The sequence below is a fragment of the Cervus canadensis genome, chromosome 6 (assembly GCF_019320065.1).
Source record: "Cervus canadensis isolate Bull #8, Minnesota chromosome 6, ASM1932006v1, whole genome shotgun sequence".
In the NCBI taxonomy this organism is placed as follows: domain Eukaryota; kingdom Metazoa; phylum Chordata; class Mammalia; order Artiodactyla; family Cervidae; genus Cervus; species Cervus canadensis.
In genome coordinates, this window is record NC_057391.1 from 39839601 (window position 1) to 39857416 (window position 17816).

General features: G+C 38.7%; 1 protein-coding gene across 1 annotated transcript in view; it reads right to left on the reverse strand.

The window, feature by feature from the left end:
* Window positions 1-17816, reverse strand: part of L2HGDH (L-2-hydroxyglutarate dehydrogenase) — a 47030-nt gene that overhangs the window by 27940 nt on the left and 1274 nt on the right. The window contains exons 2-4 of the mRNA XM_043471628.1: window positions 13423-13538; window positions 12284-12435; window positions 1322-1453 (exon numbers count right to left, since the gene is read on the reverse strand). Coding sequence (XP_043327563.1) covers window positions 1322-1453; window positions 12284-12435; window positions 13423-13538 — 400 coding nt within the window. The remainder of the gene's footprint in view (window positions 1-1321; window positions 1454-12283; window positions 12436-13422; window positions 13539-17816) is intronic.

Consider the following 17816-nt stretch of genomic DNA (forward strand, 5'->3'; position numbering starts at 1 on the left):
GCCCACCAGTCTCCTCTCTCCATGGGATTTTCCCAACCAGAATACTGGAGTGTGTTGCCATGCCCTCCTCCAGGGGCTCTTCCTGACCCAGGGATTGAACCCACGTCTCCTGCACTGCAGGAGGATTCTTTCCCGCTGAGCCACTGGGGAAGCCCATAGGTCCTTATTAGTTACCTATTTTTACATATTGCATATATATACATATACTATTATTGTGTATATATTATACATATATACATGCACAATTTGGGCTATATACATATATGTACTTTTATCTATTTTATTATACACACACACACACACACACACACACATTTTGGGAAGATCCCCTGCAGAAGGAAATGGCCACCCACTCCAGTATACTTGCTGGGAAAATTCCATGGACAGAGGAGCCTGGCGGGCCACAGTCCATGGGGCTGCAGAAGAGTCAGACATGACTTAGTGACTAAACTACAACAACAATAAGGCCCTACCGTATAGCACAGGGAACTCCACTCAATACTCTTAATGGCCTATATGGGAAAAGAATCTAAAAAAGAGTGGATATGTGTATATGTATAACTAATTCACTTTGATGTACACCTGAAACTAACACAACATTATAAATCAACTATATTCCAATAAAAATTTAAAAAAAAACAAAAACTCTGAGGAATGGAGAACAGGAGATACAACAATTCACTGTAACAGTCAGTGGAGTGGGAATTGGACAGTAGCCTCTAAAAGGCTATCAAGGAAAGTTGATAAGCAGAGTAATTATTATATATATATATATTCAAGTCTCCATCACAAATAAAGAAGATCTGGTTTTCCTCATAGCTTGTTTTAAGCCAGAGACTCTATAACCCACGCTTCACACCTCCTGAAGCAGATCAGATACTGCAGCCACCCTTCTCAAAAATTTTCAGGGGCTACTCATGTCTACTGGATAAACTTCAAAGTATTAGCCTGAATATCAGGCCGTTTATGTGGGCTAGTTCTGCCTTTCCAATCTCATCTGTTATCTCTCACTACATACCCTACGACCCAACCACACCTCACCACTCAGGGCTTTCCCAATATGTCATAGGGTCTCAGACCTCCTCTTGCCTTTACCTGTGTTCTTTGGACCTGGTAGTTTCCCATAGGGAAGAAGAAATCAGCATCCAGAGTTGTGACAATGCCCTCTTGTGTCTGTCACCTCAATGCTCCTATGACAAGATGATCTGTTTCTAAGATTCCTGCTTCCTGTAAGCTCACCCCCAGCCTCCATGTCACAGGACTGAGCCCCAACTGAAAATATCCCTGTGAGCATGTGTGTGTGGGTTAGCGAATCACTTACCCTACAATATGGCTCCTTCTTTTTTATGTCCTCCTGCTGGATCAGCCTCAGGCCCTGGACACCATTCTGCAGGCCTCTCTCATACAGGGCCTGAAGTCTGGGAATTTCTTCTTGTTCAACAGCCACTATAAGCTTAAAAAGAAAAAACATAAAGAATATGAATAAAGTTAAACATATCAACAGCTATGAAAGATAAAGTCAAGAGAAAATCATAAGCTATTGTATGATTCAAACTGGGTTGAGTTTTAAAAACTGCTTTCTGCTTCGTGTATCTACTTCTCCCTTTCTCCATGACTTCATTCTTCCTCCACCAAAAATATTTGTCTTTAGACTGCATTAAAACAAAGGTAAGGCGTAGCATCAATTTTCACGTCTGCCATCACAGTTGCTATGTGAGTCCTGGCCATATCTATTCCCATCACTGTTTCAATCCCAGAGGTGAACGAAGCACAGCTTGTTTTGTCTTTACATTAAAAAAACAAAAAACAGAATATCAGAGAGATAGGAAGTATTCAGTATAATGCGATATCACTAACAGAAAACTATTTTCTGGAAAAAAGTACATTTCAAAGTATTTACTGATGCATTCTGTCACAGAGGAGAAAAACAGAAAATTCATCAACTTTATTCAAGATTCCTTTTCTATTAATATTTATTTCTGGGCAAAGTATCTGTTTGAGGTAGTTTCTTTCTCACTTAACAGTTACCAGCAAAGGAAAACACAGATGATATTCACAAGTACATTAGAATTCAAAAATCACTATTTCATAGCAAGGAGTCAATCACACTCCATGAAGTAATACTTTTAATCAAAGTGTAAAGGTTATTTAAGTTAACAAATACTTAACCTTAAAAACAGATGTGGAATCAGATGACACTATCAAGAAAGTAAAAAGATAATGCACTGAACGGGAGAAAACATTTGTAAATGATATCACTGATAAGGATCTAATACACAGAATACATCAAGAACCCTTTTCAAACTCTGTACAGACTTCCATATACAAAGTAAGTAAATTACAGGGATGTAATGTACAGCATGGTGACTATAGTTAGTAATTGTGTATTTATAGTTAGCAATTGTGTATAGTTAGTAATTGCATATTTGAAAGTTGCTCAGAAAGTAGATCTTAAAAGTCCTCATTATGGACTTCCCTGGTGATCCAGTGGTTAAGAATCTACCTGCCAATGCAGAGGACATAGGTTTAATCTCTGCTCTGGAAAAATTCCACATGCCGAGGGGCAACTAAGCCCATACACCACAACTACTGAAGCCAGTGGACTCTAGAGCCCGTGCCTTGCATCAGGAAAATCCAGCACACAAAGCATGTCTACCACAACTAGAGAGTGGCCCGTTCTTTGCAACTAGAGAAAGCCTGCGCGTAGCAATGAAGAACCAGCTAAAAATAAAGAAATAAATACAATATTTTTTAAAAGATCATATAATATTTTTTTTAAAGTCCATCATCACAAAGAAAAAAATTCTTACATGTTAATCATACTTCAATTTAAAGAAATAAAAAGACATCAAACTTGATTTTAAAAAAAGAAGCTGGAGATGGGCAAAGACTCAAATAAGTGACTGAACCAGGAAAATTGTGAAATCAGGTTATTAAGTCACACTGACATTGCCATGGCCTGGAAACAGCAATCTGTAAATTAATCCCTGGAGCTGAGCTGAGTGGGTTAAAAGCAATGACATGATTTGATGTGAAGAGGGAATATGAAGTAGTATTCAAGGCTCCAGAAAGAAGCAGGTGTTACAGAGCTCAAAATCATCCTATGGGCAGGAAGGTGGCCTGCTATGCTTCTCAAAGGTGTTCAGTGGATGCTGGTTGGTTCCTTTGGCTTAAAGGATTGAAAAACAAACAAACCAACCCTCATAATGCAACCATAAAAACTGTAAATACACTTCCACATTTTGCTTTTTTTGCTTAATAGTATGTCAAAACTATTTTCCCACATCATTAAAAAATTCTTCATTGCATTTTTAAGGGCAACAATGAACTTTTATTCTTAAAAATTACATGGAGAGGAGTTATAAGGAAATACTATGAACAACGGCAAGCCAACAAATTAGATAATTTATATGAAATGAGAAAACTCATAGAAAGACACAAACTTCTGAAATTGACTCAAGAAGAAAAAGAATACGTGAGTAGACTTATAACAACTAAAGAAACGGAATTAATAACTTTTAACAGTTCAGACCTCATGAATGTTACCAAGTATTTAAAGAATTAGTACCAATTCTTCACAAAATCTCCCAAAAAACAGAAACAGGAACACTTCCTAATTCAACAAAGATCAGTTAACAGTCAAACAAGACAAAGACATCAAAAGAAAACAAAAACTGCATATCAACATCCCTTACGAATATTGATACAAAAATTCTGAACAAAATACTAGTAAACTGAATGAGGCAACATATAAAAAGAATTATATATCAAGATCAAGTGAGATTCACTGCATGAATGCAAGACCTACTAAACATCCAAAAGTCAATGAATGTAATAATTCATATTAATAGAATAAAGGACAAAACCCACATGACTGCCTCAACAAAAGTGGAAAAGGCATTTGAGAAAACCCAACACGTTTTCATGATTGTGCTGTGCTAAGTCACTTCACTTGTGTCCGACTCTGAGCGACCCCATGGACCGCAGCCCAGCAGGCCCCTCCATCCGTGGGATTCTCCAGGCAAGAACACTGCAGTGGATTGCCATTCCCTTCTCCATTTCATGATTAAAAACACTCAACAAAATATAGGTAGAAAGGAATTTCCTCGGTCTAGTAAAGGACATCTTAAAAAAAAAAAAACATAGCTGTCATTACTTAATAGTGAAAGAGTGAATGCTTTCTCTCTAAAATCAGGAACACAAGGATATCTACTTTGACTATTTCTATTCAACACTACATTAGAGATTCTACGCAGGTAAAGCCAGGCTTTGCATGCATGTGAAGTCACTTCCATCATGTCTGACTCTGTGACCCCATGGACTTTAGACTGCGAGGTTCCTCTGTCCATGGGATTTTCCAGGCAAAAATACTGGAGTGGATTTCCATGCCCTCCTCTAGGGAATCTTCCCGACCCAGAGATCAAACTCACATCTCCTGGGTCGCTTCCATTTGCAGGTAGGTTGTTTACCACTAGCACGACCTTTGGCAGTACGTGAACCATGAACTTCCAGATGTACAAGCTGGATTTAGAAAAGGCAAAGGAACCAGAGACCAAACTGCCAGCATTCATTGGGTCATAGAGAGAGCAAAGAAATTCCAGAAAAACATCTACTTCTGCTTCACTCACTACACTAAAGCCTTTGACTGTTGGGATCACAATAAACTGTGGAAAATCTTAAACAGATGGGAAAACCAGACCACCTTTCCTGTCTCCTAAGAAACCTGTATGCAGGTCAAGAAGAAACAGTTACAACCGGACATGGAGCAATGAACTAGTTCCAAATTGGGAAAGGAGTAGGTCAGGGCTGTATACTGTCACTCTGCTTATTTAATTTCTATGGAGAGTACATTATGCAAAATGCCAGACTGGGTGAATCACAAGTTGGAATCAAGACTGCCAAGACTAAAAAAAAGATTGCTGAGAGAAATATCTACAACCTCAGAACCTCAGATATACAGATGAAAAATGGCAGAAACTGAAGAGGAAAGAAAGAGCCTCTTGATGAAGGTTAAAGAGGAGAGTGGAAAAGTGGGCTTAAAATGCAACATTTAAAAAACTAAGATCATGACATCCAGTTCCATCACTTCATAGCAAATAGAAACAGAAACAGTGGAAGCAGTGGCAGACTTTATTTTCTTGGGCTCCAAAATCACTGCAGATGTTGACTGAAATCATGAAATTAAAAGACACTTTGCTCCTTGGCAAGAAAACTATGACAAATCTAGACAACATATTAAAAAGCAGAGACATTACTTTTCTGACAAAGGTCCACATAGTCAAAGCTGTGGTTTTTCCAGTAGATATGTATGGATGTGAGAGGTGGGCCATAAAGAAGGCTGAGCACCAAAGAATTGATGCTTTTGAAATGTGGTACTGGAGAAGACTCTTGAGAGTTCCCTGGACTACAAGAAGATCAAACTAGTCAATCCTAAAGGAAATCAACCCTGAATATTCATTGGAAGGACTGATGCTGAAACTCCAATACTTTGGCTACCTGATGCAGAGTCATACATTGAAAAAGACCCTGATGCTTGGAAAGATGGAAGGTAGGAGGAGAAGTGGGCAACAGAGGATGAGATGGTTGGATAGCATCACTGACTCAGTGGGCATGAAACGGAGCAAACTCTGGGAGATAGTGAAGGACAGGAAAGTCTGGTGTACTGCAGTCTAAGGGGTCACAAAGAATCAGACATGACTTAGTGACTGAACAATTCAACACTCTACTGTTGTATTGTACCACAGGTCAGTAGGTGCCCAATATGCTACTGGAGATCAGTGGAGAAATTCCTCCAGAAAGAATGAAGAGGGTGCCGTGTAAGGCCACCCAAGATGGACGGGTCCTGGAGCACACAAGGTTTTATTTGTGCCCTCCAAGAGTCTGTTCCCCCAGTCTTGATCACATGGACCACAGCCTTGTCTAACTCAATGAAACTATGAGCCATGCCATGTAGGGCCACCCAAGACAGATGGGTCATGGTGGACAGTTCTGACAAAACATGGTCTACTGGAGAAAAGAATGGCAGACCACTTCAGTATTCTTGCCTTGAGAACCCCATCAACAGTATGAAAAGGCAAAACGATAGGACACTGAAAGATGAAGTCCCTAGGTCAGTAGGTACCCAATACGCTTTTGGAGATCAGTGGAGAAGTAACTCCAGAAAGAATGAAGAGACAGAGCCAAAGCAAAAACAACACCCAGTTGTAGACGTGACTGATGACGGAAGTAAAGTCCAATGTTGTAAAGAGCAATACTGCATAGGAACCTGGAATGTTAGGTCCATGAATCAAGGCAAACTGGAAGTGGTCAAACAGGAGATGGCAAGAGTGAACATTGACATTTTAGGAATCAGTGAACTATAATGGACTGCAATGGGTGAATTTAACTCAGATGACCATTCTATCTACTACTGAATCCCTTAGAAGAAATGGAGTAGCCATAATAGTAAACAAAGAGTCTGAAATGCAGTACTTGGATGCAATCTCAAAAACAACAGAATGATCTCTGTTCACTTCCAAGGCAAACCATTCAGTGTCACAGCAATCCAAGTCTATGCCCTGACCAGTAATGCTGAAGAAGCTGAAGTTGAACAGTTCTATGAAGACCTACAAGACCTTCTAGAACTAACACCCAAAAAAGATGTCCTTCTCATTATAGGGGACTGGAATACAAAAGTAGGAAGTCAAGAGATAACTGGAGTAACAGACAAATTTGGCCTTGGAGTACAAAACGAAGCAGGTCAAAGGCTAACAGACTTTTGTCAAGAGAACACACTGGTCATAGCAAATGCCCTCTTCCAACAACACAAGAGAAGACTACACATGGATATCACCAGGTGGTCAACACCAAAATCAGATTGATTATATTCTTTGCAGCCAAAGATGGAGAAGCTCTATACAGTCAGCAAAAACAAGACTGGGAGCTGACTGTGGCTCAGATCATGAACTCCTTATTGCCAAATTCAGACTTAAATTGAAGAAAGTAGGGAAAACCACTAGACCACTCAGGTATGACCTAAACCAAATCCCTTACAATTATACAGTGGAAGTGACAAATAGATTCATGGGATTAGATCTGATAGACAGAGTGCCTGAAGAACTATGGATGGAGGTTCATGACATTGTACAGGAGGCAATGATCAAGACCATCCCCAAGAAAAAGAAACACAAAAAGCCAAATGGTTGTCTGAGGAGGCCTTACAAATAGCTTAGAGAAGAAGAGAAGCTAAAGGTAAAGGAGAAAAGGAAAGATATACCCATTTGAATGCAGAGTTCCAAAGAATAGCCAGGAGAGATTAAAAAAAGCCTTCTTCAGTGATCAACGCAGAGAAGTAAGAGGAAAACAATAGAATGGGAAGGACTAGAGATCTCTTCATGAAAATAAGAGATACCAATGGAACATTTCATGCAAACATGGGCACAATAAAGGACAGAAATGGTATGGACATAACAGAAGCAAAAGATAATAAGAAGTGGCAAGAATACACAGAAGAACTATACAAAAAAGATCTTCATGACCCAGATAACCATGATGGTATGATCACTCACCTAGAGCCAGACATCCTGGAATGCAAAGTCAAGTGGGCCTTAGGAAGCTCACTACGAACAAAGCTAGTGGAGGTGATGGAATTCCAGTTGAGCTATTTCAAATTCTAAAAGACAATGCTGTGAAAGTGCTGCACTCAATATGCCAGCAAAAGTGGAAACTCAGCAGTGGCCACAGGACTGGAAAAGGTCAGTTTTCATTCCAATCCCAAAGAAAGGCAATCCCAAAGAATGTTCAAACTACCACACAATTGCATTCATCTCACATGCTAGCAAAGTAATGCTCAAAATTCTCCAAGCCAGGCTTCAATAGTACTTGAACCGTCAAATTCCAGATGTTCAAGCTGGAAAAGGCAGAGGAACCAGAGATTAAATTGCCAACATCCGTTGGATCATTGAAAAAGCAAGAGAGTTCCAGAAAAATATCTACTTCTGCTTTATTGACTACCCCAAAGCCTTTGACTGTGAGGATCACAACAAACTGTGTAAAAATCTTAAAGAGATGGGAATACCAGACCACCTGACCTGCCTCTTGAGTAATCTATACACAGACCAAGAAGCAACAGTTAGAACTGGACATGGAACAACAGACTGGTTCCAAATAGGAAAAGAATACATCAAGGCTGTATATTGTCACTCTGCTTATTTAACTTACATGCAGAGTACATCATCTGAAATGCCAGACTGGATGAAGCACAAGCTGGAATCAAGAAGGCCGGGAGAAATATCAATAACCTCAGATATGCAGATGACACCACCCTTATAGCAGAAAGTGAAGAGGAACTAAAAAGCCTCTTGGTGAAAGTGAAAGAGGAGAGTGAAAAAGTTGGCTTAAAACTCAACATTCAGAAAACTAAGATCATGGCATCTGGTCCCATCACTTCATGGCAAATAGATGGGGAAATAGTGAAAGACTTTATTTTTGGGGGCTCCAAAATCACTGCAGATGGTGACTGCAGTCATGAAATTAAAAGATGCTTGCTCCTTGGAAGAAAAGCTATGACCAACCTAGACAGCATATCAAAAAGCAGAGACATTACTTTGCCAACAAAGGTCCGTATAGTGAAAGCTATGGTTTTTCCAGTAGTCATGTATGGATGTGAGAGTTGAACTATAAAGAAAGCTAAGTGCCGGAGAACTGATGCTTTTGAAATGTGATGTTGAAGAAAACCCTTGAGAGTCTATTGGACTGCAAGGAGTGCCAACCAGTCCATCCTAAAGGAAATCAGTCCTGAATATTCATTAGAAGGACTGATGCTGAAGCTGAAACTCCAATACTTTAGTCACCTGATGTGAAGAGCTAACTCATTGGAAAAGCCCCTGATGCTGTGAAGGACTGAAGGCCGGAGGAGAAGGGGACGACAGAGGATGAGAGGGTTGGATGGCATCACTGACTCGATGGACATGATTTTGAGTAAGCTCTGGGAGTTGGTGATGGACAGGGAAGCCTGGTGTGCTGCAGTCCAATAGGTCACAAAGAGTCGGACACAACTATGAAACTGAACTGAACCAAACCCAGGGAAATTAGGTAAGAAAAAAATACCCAGTTGAAAAAAGTAAGACTATCTTATTTGTAGATGACATGATCCTGCATGTTTAAAGTCCTAAAGGATACACCACACACACACACAAAAACTATTAGACTAAGAAATGAGTTCAACAAAGTTGAAGGATAAAGATCAATATGTAAAAATCAATCCTATTCTATACACTAGCAGTGAATAAACTCAACTGAAATTAATAATGTTACTCACAAAAGCATCAGAAAGAATAAAATATCAAGGAATAACATTAACAAAAGAAATGCAAGAATTGTACAATGAAAAATAAAAAATATTGTTGAAAGAAATTAAAGAAAATTAACATAAATGGAAAGACATCCCAATTTCATGTTTTGTAAAATTTAATATTGCTAAGATGGCAGCACTCCCCAAATTGATCTATAGATTCAGTATAATATCTATCAAAAATACCAGCTGCCCTTTTGGAGATACTGACAAACAGTATTGGCATAAGGACAAATACACATCAGTGGAATAGAATTGAGAACCCTAAATACACCTTCCTACATTTATGCTCAACTGATTTTTGATGCAGGTGCCAAAACAAAGTACTGTAGAAAGAACACTTTTTTCAACAAATGGCACTGAGACGAATGGATATCCACATGCAAAAGAATGAAGTTGGACCCCCTCCTTACATCATATACCACAATTTATTAAAAAATGAACCTACACTGGCAGAATACGTGTAGGGGGTGGGGTGGGAGCTTTACTTCTGGTGGCAGGGTCTGGGGAGGGGCAGTAGGCCAGCTGCAAAGGTGGTAAGAAGCACCTGAAGCAGACCAAGGAGCTGGATGAAGATGATGGGGCATTCAAGCAGAAACAAAAAGAGAAGCAGCAGGGGAGTTCCCTGGTGATCCAGTGGTTAAGAATCTGCCTTGCAAAGCAGGGGACAGGGGTTCAATTCCTGGTGGGGAAACCAGGATCCCACATGCCGTGGGGCAATTAAGTCCATGCATGGCAACTAGAGAAGCGTCTGCCCTGCCCCGAAAGCCAGAGCACTGCAACAAAGACACAGCTTGCCCAAAGAGCGAGAGAGAGGCAAAAGAAACTTGAGAAGCAAAAAGCAAAGGCTGCAGGGAAGGCCCTCCTGGAGAAAGTAAGAATTAAGAAATCTGTCAAAAAGTAAGCTGGGGGACTTCTCTGGTGGTCCAGTGGTTAAGAATCCACCTTCCAATGCACGGGATGTGGGTTTGATCCCTGGTTAGGAAAGGGGAACTAAGATCCCACATGCAACTAAGCCTGTGAGCTGAGGAAGACCCAGTGCAGCCAAGGGAAAAAAAAAAAAAACACCACTTTTAGGGACTTCCCTAGTGCTCTCCCAATGCAGGGGGCCTGGGTTCGATCCCTGGTGGGGGAACTAGATCCCACATGCTGCAACTAAGACCCAGTGCAGTCAAAAAATAAAAATACATATTAAAAAGAAAAAAAAAAAAAAAAGGAAGCTGTTCTTTGTGGTGGAGGCAATGGTAATCCTAAATTCCATTCCTGATTCCCTGCCATAATGTCTACTGCCACCGAGAGTTAGAATGAAGTGCTGTCTTGAAGCCTGCTACACATTTAAAAACAAACTTTTGTTAAGGTTTAAAAAAATGAAAGCATACAGTGGCTCATCTTCTCTTTAGTTCTTCTCATTCAGCCATTTCTACCTTAGCTGTGAGGTCAGAGTAAACCCAGCCTAGAATCCAAAGTCTGTTCTTCAGTCTTTGTTCTATCTCCAATTCTGTACCGCTCAGAATTTTTTTTTTTCCATTTATTTTTATTAGTTGGAGGCTAATTACTTTACAATATTGTAGTGGTTTTTGCCATACATTGACATGAATCAGCCATGGATTTACATGTGTTCCCCATCCCGATCCCCACTCTTGCCTCCCTCTCCATCCCATCCCTCTGGGTCTTCCCAGTGCACCAGCCCTGAGCACTTGTCTCATGCATCCAACCTGGGCTGGTGATCTGTTTCACCCTTGATAGTATACTTGTTTCAATGCTGTTCTCTCTGAAGATCCCACCCTCGCCTTCTCCCTACCACTCAGAATTAAATCAATTCATCTGGGGGAGGAAAAGGGACTAAAGATCTAAACATCAGAGTTAAGGCTTTGATATTAGAAGAAAATCAGGAGCAAATTTTCATGAGCTAAGGTTTGGCAATGATTTCTTAGATATGACACTAAAAGTACAAGCAACAAAAGAAAAAAAAAGATAAACTACACTTCATCAAAATCAAGTTTCTCTGCTTCAAAGGATACCATCAAGAAAAGTAAAAAGAAAATCTACAGAATGGGAGAAAACATTTAGCAATATTTTAAATATCATCATTACTATTATTTTATTTTAAAAATAAAAATATTTTAATATTTTAGTAGTATTTTAGTAAATAACATATAACTGATAAGGGACTATATTCAGAATATATAAATAGCACAACTCAACAATAAAAAGACAAATAACTCAATTTTAAAATGAGCAAAAGATCTGAATAGGTATCTCTCCAAAGAAGATAAATGAATGGCCAGTAAGTACATGAAAGATGCTTAACATTATTAATTACTAAGTTTAATTATATAAAAACCACAATGACATAGCACTTCATATCCTCTAGGATGGCTAAAATAAAGCAGACAATAACTGGTGTTCATGAGGATATGGAGATACTGGAATCCTTATTAATTGCTGATGGGGATATAAAATAGTACAGCACTTTGAAAAATAGTTTGGCACTTCTTCAAAATGTTAAACATATAGTTTCTGTATGACCCAGCAACTCTACTCCTAGGTATATACCTGACAGAAAGGAAAACATAGGTCCACACAAAAACTTGCTCATGAATGTCCAGAGCAGCATTATTCACAGTAGCCCCAAAGTGGAAACAACCCAAATGTCTATCAACTGATAAATGGATAAACAAAATGTGGTATATTGATCCAATAGAATACAAAGACGAATGAAGTACTGATTCATGCTGCAAGATGAATGAACTCTGAAAAACACTACACTAAGTGGAAGAAGCCAATCACAAAAGAGAACATTTTGCAGGACCCCATTTACATGAAACATCTAGATTTTGCAAATTACACGGATACAAAGAAAGAAAAGCCAGGTATTTTTTAAATCAACATTTAAGATTACTAAGAAAATACTATTCATAAATAAGTCAAGGCCCTAGTAAAATGCCATACCTTGCCACATTGCTTGTAGGAAATTCCCTTTTGGTTACAGTACTCATAGATGAGGGCTGCGCCTTGCACACATAATTTAGCTTTCAGAGATTCAGGTTTATAATAAATCCCACTATGTATGACACCACTGTTATGTCCGGTCTGATGAATAGCTATGGAACAAGAGAAATACATTTAAGAGAAAGTACATACATGACTCATTCAAAACCCAAGAAGGTGGGGTATACAGTTAGAGTTGAAGCTATTAGAGACCACTATTTAAAACTCTGCCTGAGTTTGGTCTTCTGGTCAGGGCACTTGTAGCTTCCCCAGCAGCCAATCAGTGTCTGTGTCAGGTCCCCCCAGCCCATCTCTGACTTCAGCCATGACTTGGAGGTACAAACCTACCCCTCACCACCAGCAACCCACCTCAAGGGCCCACTATGGCTCTCTGCCTTTTGCCCCAGGGTGTTCTCTAGTCTTTGGGGGCAGAGGGACTCAACATCCCTAGGGACAATCCTCAAAGGGACAGAAGTTGAAGGGCACATGAGCACAATCCTGGGAAACATTAGGCAGCTCCTCAGAGGTCTCGGTGGAATCAAGCTCACAGCTTCAACCTGGATAACACACCTTCCCTGTTTATTCTCCCTACCCACTGACTACTGCTTCCTTGGATAACCTCACAAATAAATCACTTTTTTTTTTTAAAGTCACTCAGCCATGACTGACTCTGCAACCCCATGGATTAACACAGTCCATGAAATTCTGCAGGCCAGAATACTGGAGTGGGTATCCTTTCCCTTCTCCAGGGGATCTTCCCAACCCAGGGATTGAACCCAGGTCTCCCACATTGCAGGCAGATTCTTTACCAGCTGAGTCACAAGGGAAGCCCATATCCAATATCCAGTATCCAAGTTCTAGTCCCAGGCTCTGCTTTTTGAAGAATCCAGACTGGGACACTAGCATTGACATTGAGATTGAAAGATGCAGAACTGACAACATGAGCAGGTGTTCAGGTTTATTGTTGTTGTTCAGTTGCTCAGTCATGTCCTACTCTTTGCAACCCCATGGACTGTAGTACGTCAGGCTTCCCTGTCCTTCACCATCTCCCAGATTTTGCTCAAAGGTGTTCGGGTTAAGCAACATGATAACATACATACCTAAATCTTTCTCCTTCTCCAGAACACCAATGGAAAGTGCTGGATGTCGCAGGATGAGTGCTCTGGCAGAGGCAAGCCCCACAATTCCGCCACCAATAATGACTATATCAAATGAGCTTTAAAAGAAAGCCATCTTTAAAGTAACACATGTTTACAACAGATTTTATCAAACTTTGCATTTTCATCACCGATGAACAACTAAACTATTAATTAGTAATCATTAAAATCAAATGTTTACTGGGCTTTGTGATATTTGGCTTTAAAAGCTAATCAGCTACAGCCAGCAGGCAGAATGGCTAGTTGCCCAAGCTGCTCTAAGTCTCCATTATACTCCCATAAGCTGGCTCCATCAATGGTTACTCGGTTAAGTATCACACTCTCCCCTACTAACTGCCAAAAATTCAAGTGCAGTATTCTTTTGTGCTTTTCTGTTTGTTTCTGGGTTTTTGTGGATGGAGGGTTGGCCACATTGCTCGGCATGTGGGATCTTAGTTCCCCAACCAGGGACCTAACCCACATTCCCTGCATTGGAAGCATGGAGTCTTAACCACTGCACCACCAGGAAGTCCCTCAAGGGCAGTTAACATTAAGTCTTTAACACCTTAGTGTGCAAAAAGTCATAATTATTTTATTCTGCTTAGAAGGAAACAGTGAAAAAATCAAACCTTAAGGAAATAAGTGGTCCAGAAATGGGCTCAGAATCAATTTTAGTCACGATAACGCTGATTACAATCATTTAAAAAATTAGAAAGGGTATATATAGTCTAACTCCACAGTGAGAAGTTTAAAAAATTACCATTAGCGTTGATCTCATGGTCAACAAATCTAGGTTTCATAGGAACATGGTCAATTTCACTTTTTCACCCCATTTGTTTTTTTTTCACTCCCTCTTGCATTATATTATTTTGATCTAAATTCTAAACATCATCTGTAAATATCCAATATGTTATTTCTAAAAGAGCTCTTTAAAAGACACACACAATGCTATTATTCTAACCAAAAAATTCAGTTTTTAAATATCTGCAACTATTCACAATTAAACTTTAAGAAGAAAACACAAGAGAAAATCTTTGGTATCTAGGACTGCCTGAAGAGTTCACATCAAAAGCATGACCCAATAAAAGAAAAAAATTGATAAATTGGACTTCATCAAAATTAAAAGTTTTTGCTCTGCAAAAGACTCTGTTAAGGGGATAAGAAGATGAACAAGTTGGGAGAAAACACTTGCAAACCATGTATATGACAAAGGACTCAATTCTTTAAATAAACAAGTCATTTACAGAATGGGCAAAAGATACAAACAAACATTTCATCAAAGAAGACAGATATAAACATGGCAAATAAGTATATGAAAATATACCTCTGGCCATTAAGGAAATGCAAACTAAAACTACAATGAGATATTACTACACCCCTATCGGAATGACTTTTTTTTAAAAAAGTGATAACACCAAATGCTGATGAAGATGAGAAGAACTGGATCAACTCACACATTACTGGTAGGAATGTAAAATAGTACAGCGGCTCTGGAAAAAGCGTATGGCCCTTTCTTAAAAAACTAAACATGTGCTTACTACATGTCTTAGCAACTGCACTCTTTGGCATATATCTGGAGAAAAACATTGTTCAAAAGAGCTGTTCACTGCAGAGCTGTTTACAATAGCAAGTCATGGAAGCAACTGAAATGTCCATCAACAAATGAATGGACAAAGATGTGGTGTATATATACAATGGAATATTACTCAGTCATTAAAAAGAAGAAATAATGCCATTTGCAGCAACATGGATGAACCTGAAGATTATCATACTAAGAGAAATAAGTCAGATAAAGACAAATATCATACATTACTTAATTGGGCAATCTAAAAAAATGATACAAATGAACTTATTTACAAAACAGAAGGACAGAGAATGAACTTATGGTACCAAGGGGGTAAGATGGGTAGGGGGAGGGATATATTGGGAGTTTGGGATTGACAGGTACACACGCAATATTTAAAATAGATAACCAGCAAGGACCTCTAGGGAACTCTGCTCAATATTCTGTAATAAGATAATGGAAAAAGAATTTGAAAAAGAACAGATACACGTATGTATATAACTGCATCACTTTGCGATATACCTGAAACTAACAAAACATTGTTAATCAACTATGCTCCAAAATAAGAAAAAAAATTTTTTTAAAACATGAATTCACTTGACATCAGATTTCTAACTTGTGACAATGAAATCCTTAAGTCAACAGAGCGACTTCCTTGGTGGTCCAGTAGTTAAGACTGCACTGCTAATAGAGAGGGTGAGGGTTCCACCCCAGGTCGGGGAAATAAAGTCCCACATGCTGCATGTTGTAGGCAAAACACAAAAAGCAAACACACAAACAAAAGAAGCCAAAAAAAACAACAACCAAAAAAAAAACAAGAAGTCAATGAAGTGGTAGTTTCAAGAAGAAAAAAAGGATTTCTAACCTATAGTTAAACTGTATCATTTAAATATGAGGATTCAATAAAGATATTCTTAGATAAAAAAGACTACAGGAACTTTAACATGCAAGAGACACTCCTAAAAATATTACTGTACCAAAATTTAATGAGTTATCAACTCAAGAAGTTAAATACAATAAGGAAAAATATATAAAGATATGCAATATATAAAACAAACATATATATAACAAAATATAACAAAGAAGAAAAATCCTTTATTTGAAAAGATTTATAAAGTAGACAAATCTCTGGCAATAGTAATGAGAAAAAAAAGTGAGATGACACAAATAAATAAAACAGAATAATAAGGAAAAACATGTGAAGACATGACAATGATCTTAAACATAATCAAAGAACATCATGAAGATCTTTGTACTAATAAATGTGATAACGTAGATGAAATGGGGTGAGGGACTCAAGCAAAATTAGTGAGACAAGAAGAAATAGAAGTTTTGAATCAATTGCTATAAATTAGTTATCAAAAGCTTTCCACCTAAACACACACAGATGTGTGTAAATTTTACCAAAATTTCAAGGAATGAATAATCTCTGTCATCGAAGATGTTCCAGAAAAATTTAAAAAGCTGAAAACTCCCTAACTCATTTTATGAAATACCTATGACTCAGGTTCCAAAACTGGATGTTGGCGTTGTTTAGTCGCTAAGTCATGTCTGTCTCTTTTGTGACCCCATGGACTGGATCCTCTGTCCATGGGACTTCCCAGGCAAGGATACTGGAGTGGGTTGCCATTTCCTTCTCCAGGGGATCTTCCCAACCCAGGGACTAAACCCAGGTCTCCTGCATTGCAGGTAGAGGCTTTACCATCTGAGCCACCAGGGAAATCCCCAAAACTGGATAAGAAATACAAAAAAGCATATTCTATATAAGTAAAATCCAGCTGAAAGAATATAAACTAAGATACTATTTATCATAGCAACAAAGCAATAAGGGAATCTAAGAATTAACCTAAAGAAAAAAAGAACTTCACAGAGAAAAATTTTTAACTCTATTAAATAACAAAGGCATGCGTGTGTGTATGCTCAGTCATGTCCAATTCTTTGTGATCCCATGGAGTATACTCCTCTGTCCATGGGATTATCCTGGCAAGAATACTGGAGTGGGTTGCCATTTCCTCCTCCAGGGGATCTTCTGGACTCAGGGATCAAACCTGTGTCTCCTCCCACTCCTGCACTGACAAGTGGATTCTTTTACTGAGCCACCTGGGAAGCTCCTGAATAACAAATGAGTATGCATAAATGAAAAGATATGCCAAGTTCATGGATGGGAAAACTCAAAATTATAAAGAAGCAATTCTCCCCCAAATCTATCTACCTAATGTAATTTCAATTTTCAAAATAATCTTTTAAGATACTAAATGTTATATAGAATAAAGTCTGTAAGTGGTGAAGCAATTTTTAAAAAATGAGTGCATGTAAAACTGATGAAAATCTGAACAAGGTCTATGGATTGTGCTAATATCATTTTCCTGGTTTTGACACTGTTACTACAGTTAGGTAAGATGTTGGAGCAAAATGGGTGAAAAAGGGTACATGAGAGCTCTCTGGTCTGGGTTTTTGTGGGGTTTTGTTTGGGTTTTTTTTTTGAACTTCCTATGGATCTTTAATCATTTCAAAATAAAAAAAGTATAAACAAAATCTTCACTAACCTTACTTTTCTTCCCTTAAGAAAAGGTTCCCAAAAGAACAGTCTACATACCCCACGATGAATCACAAATCCTATTCCACACTAATTCCCCTCCAATCCACTAATACACAGCAGCCAGAATCAACTTTTGAAACATCAACATTTAATCACGTCTTTAAAAGTCTCCCAGCGCCCTTGGATAAAATTCCACGTGCAGTTAAAGCAAAACCTCTGCTGTGATGTAACCCCTCTCCGGTGTCCTTCCACACC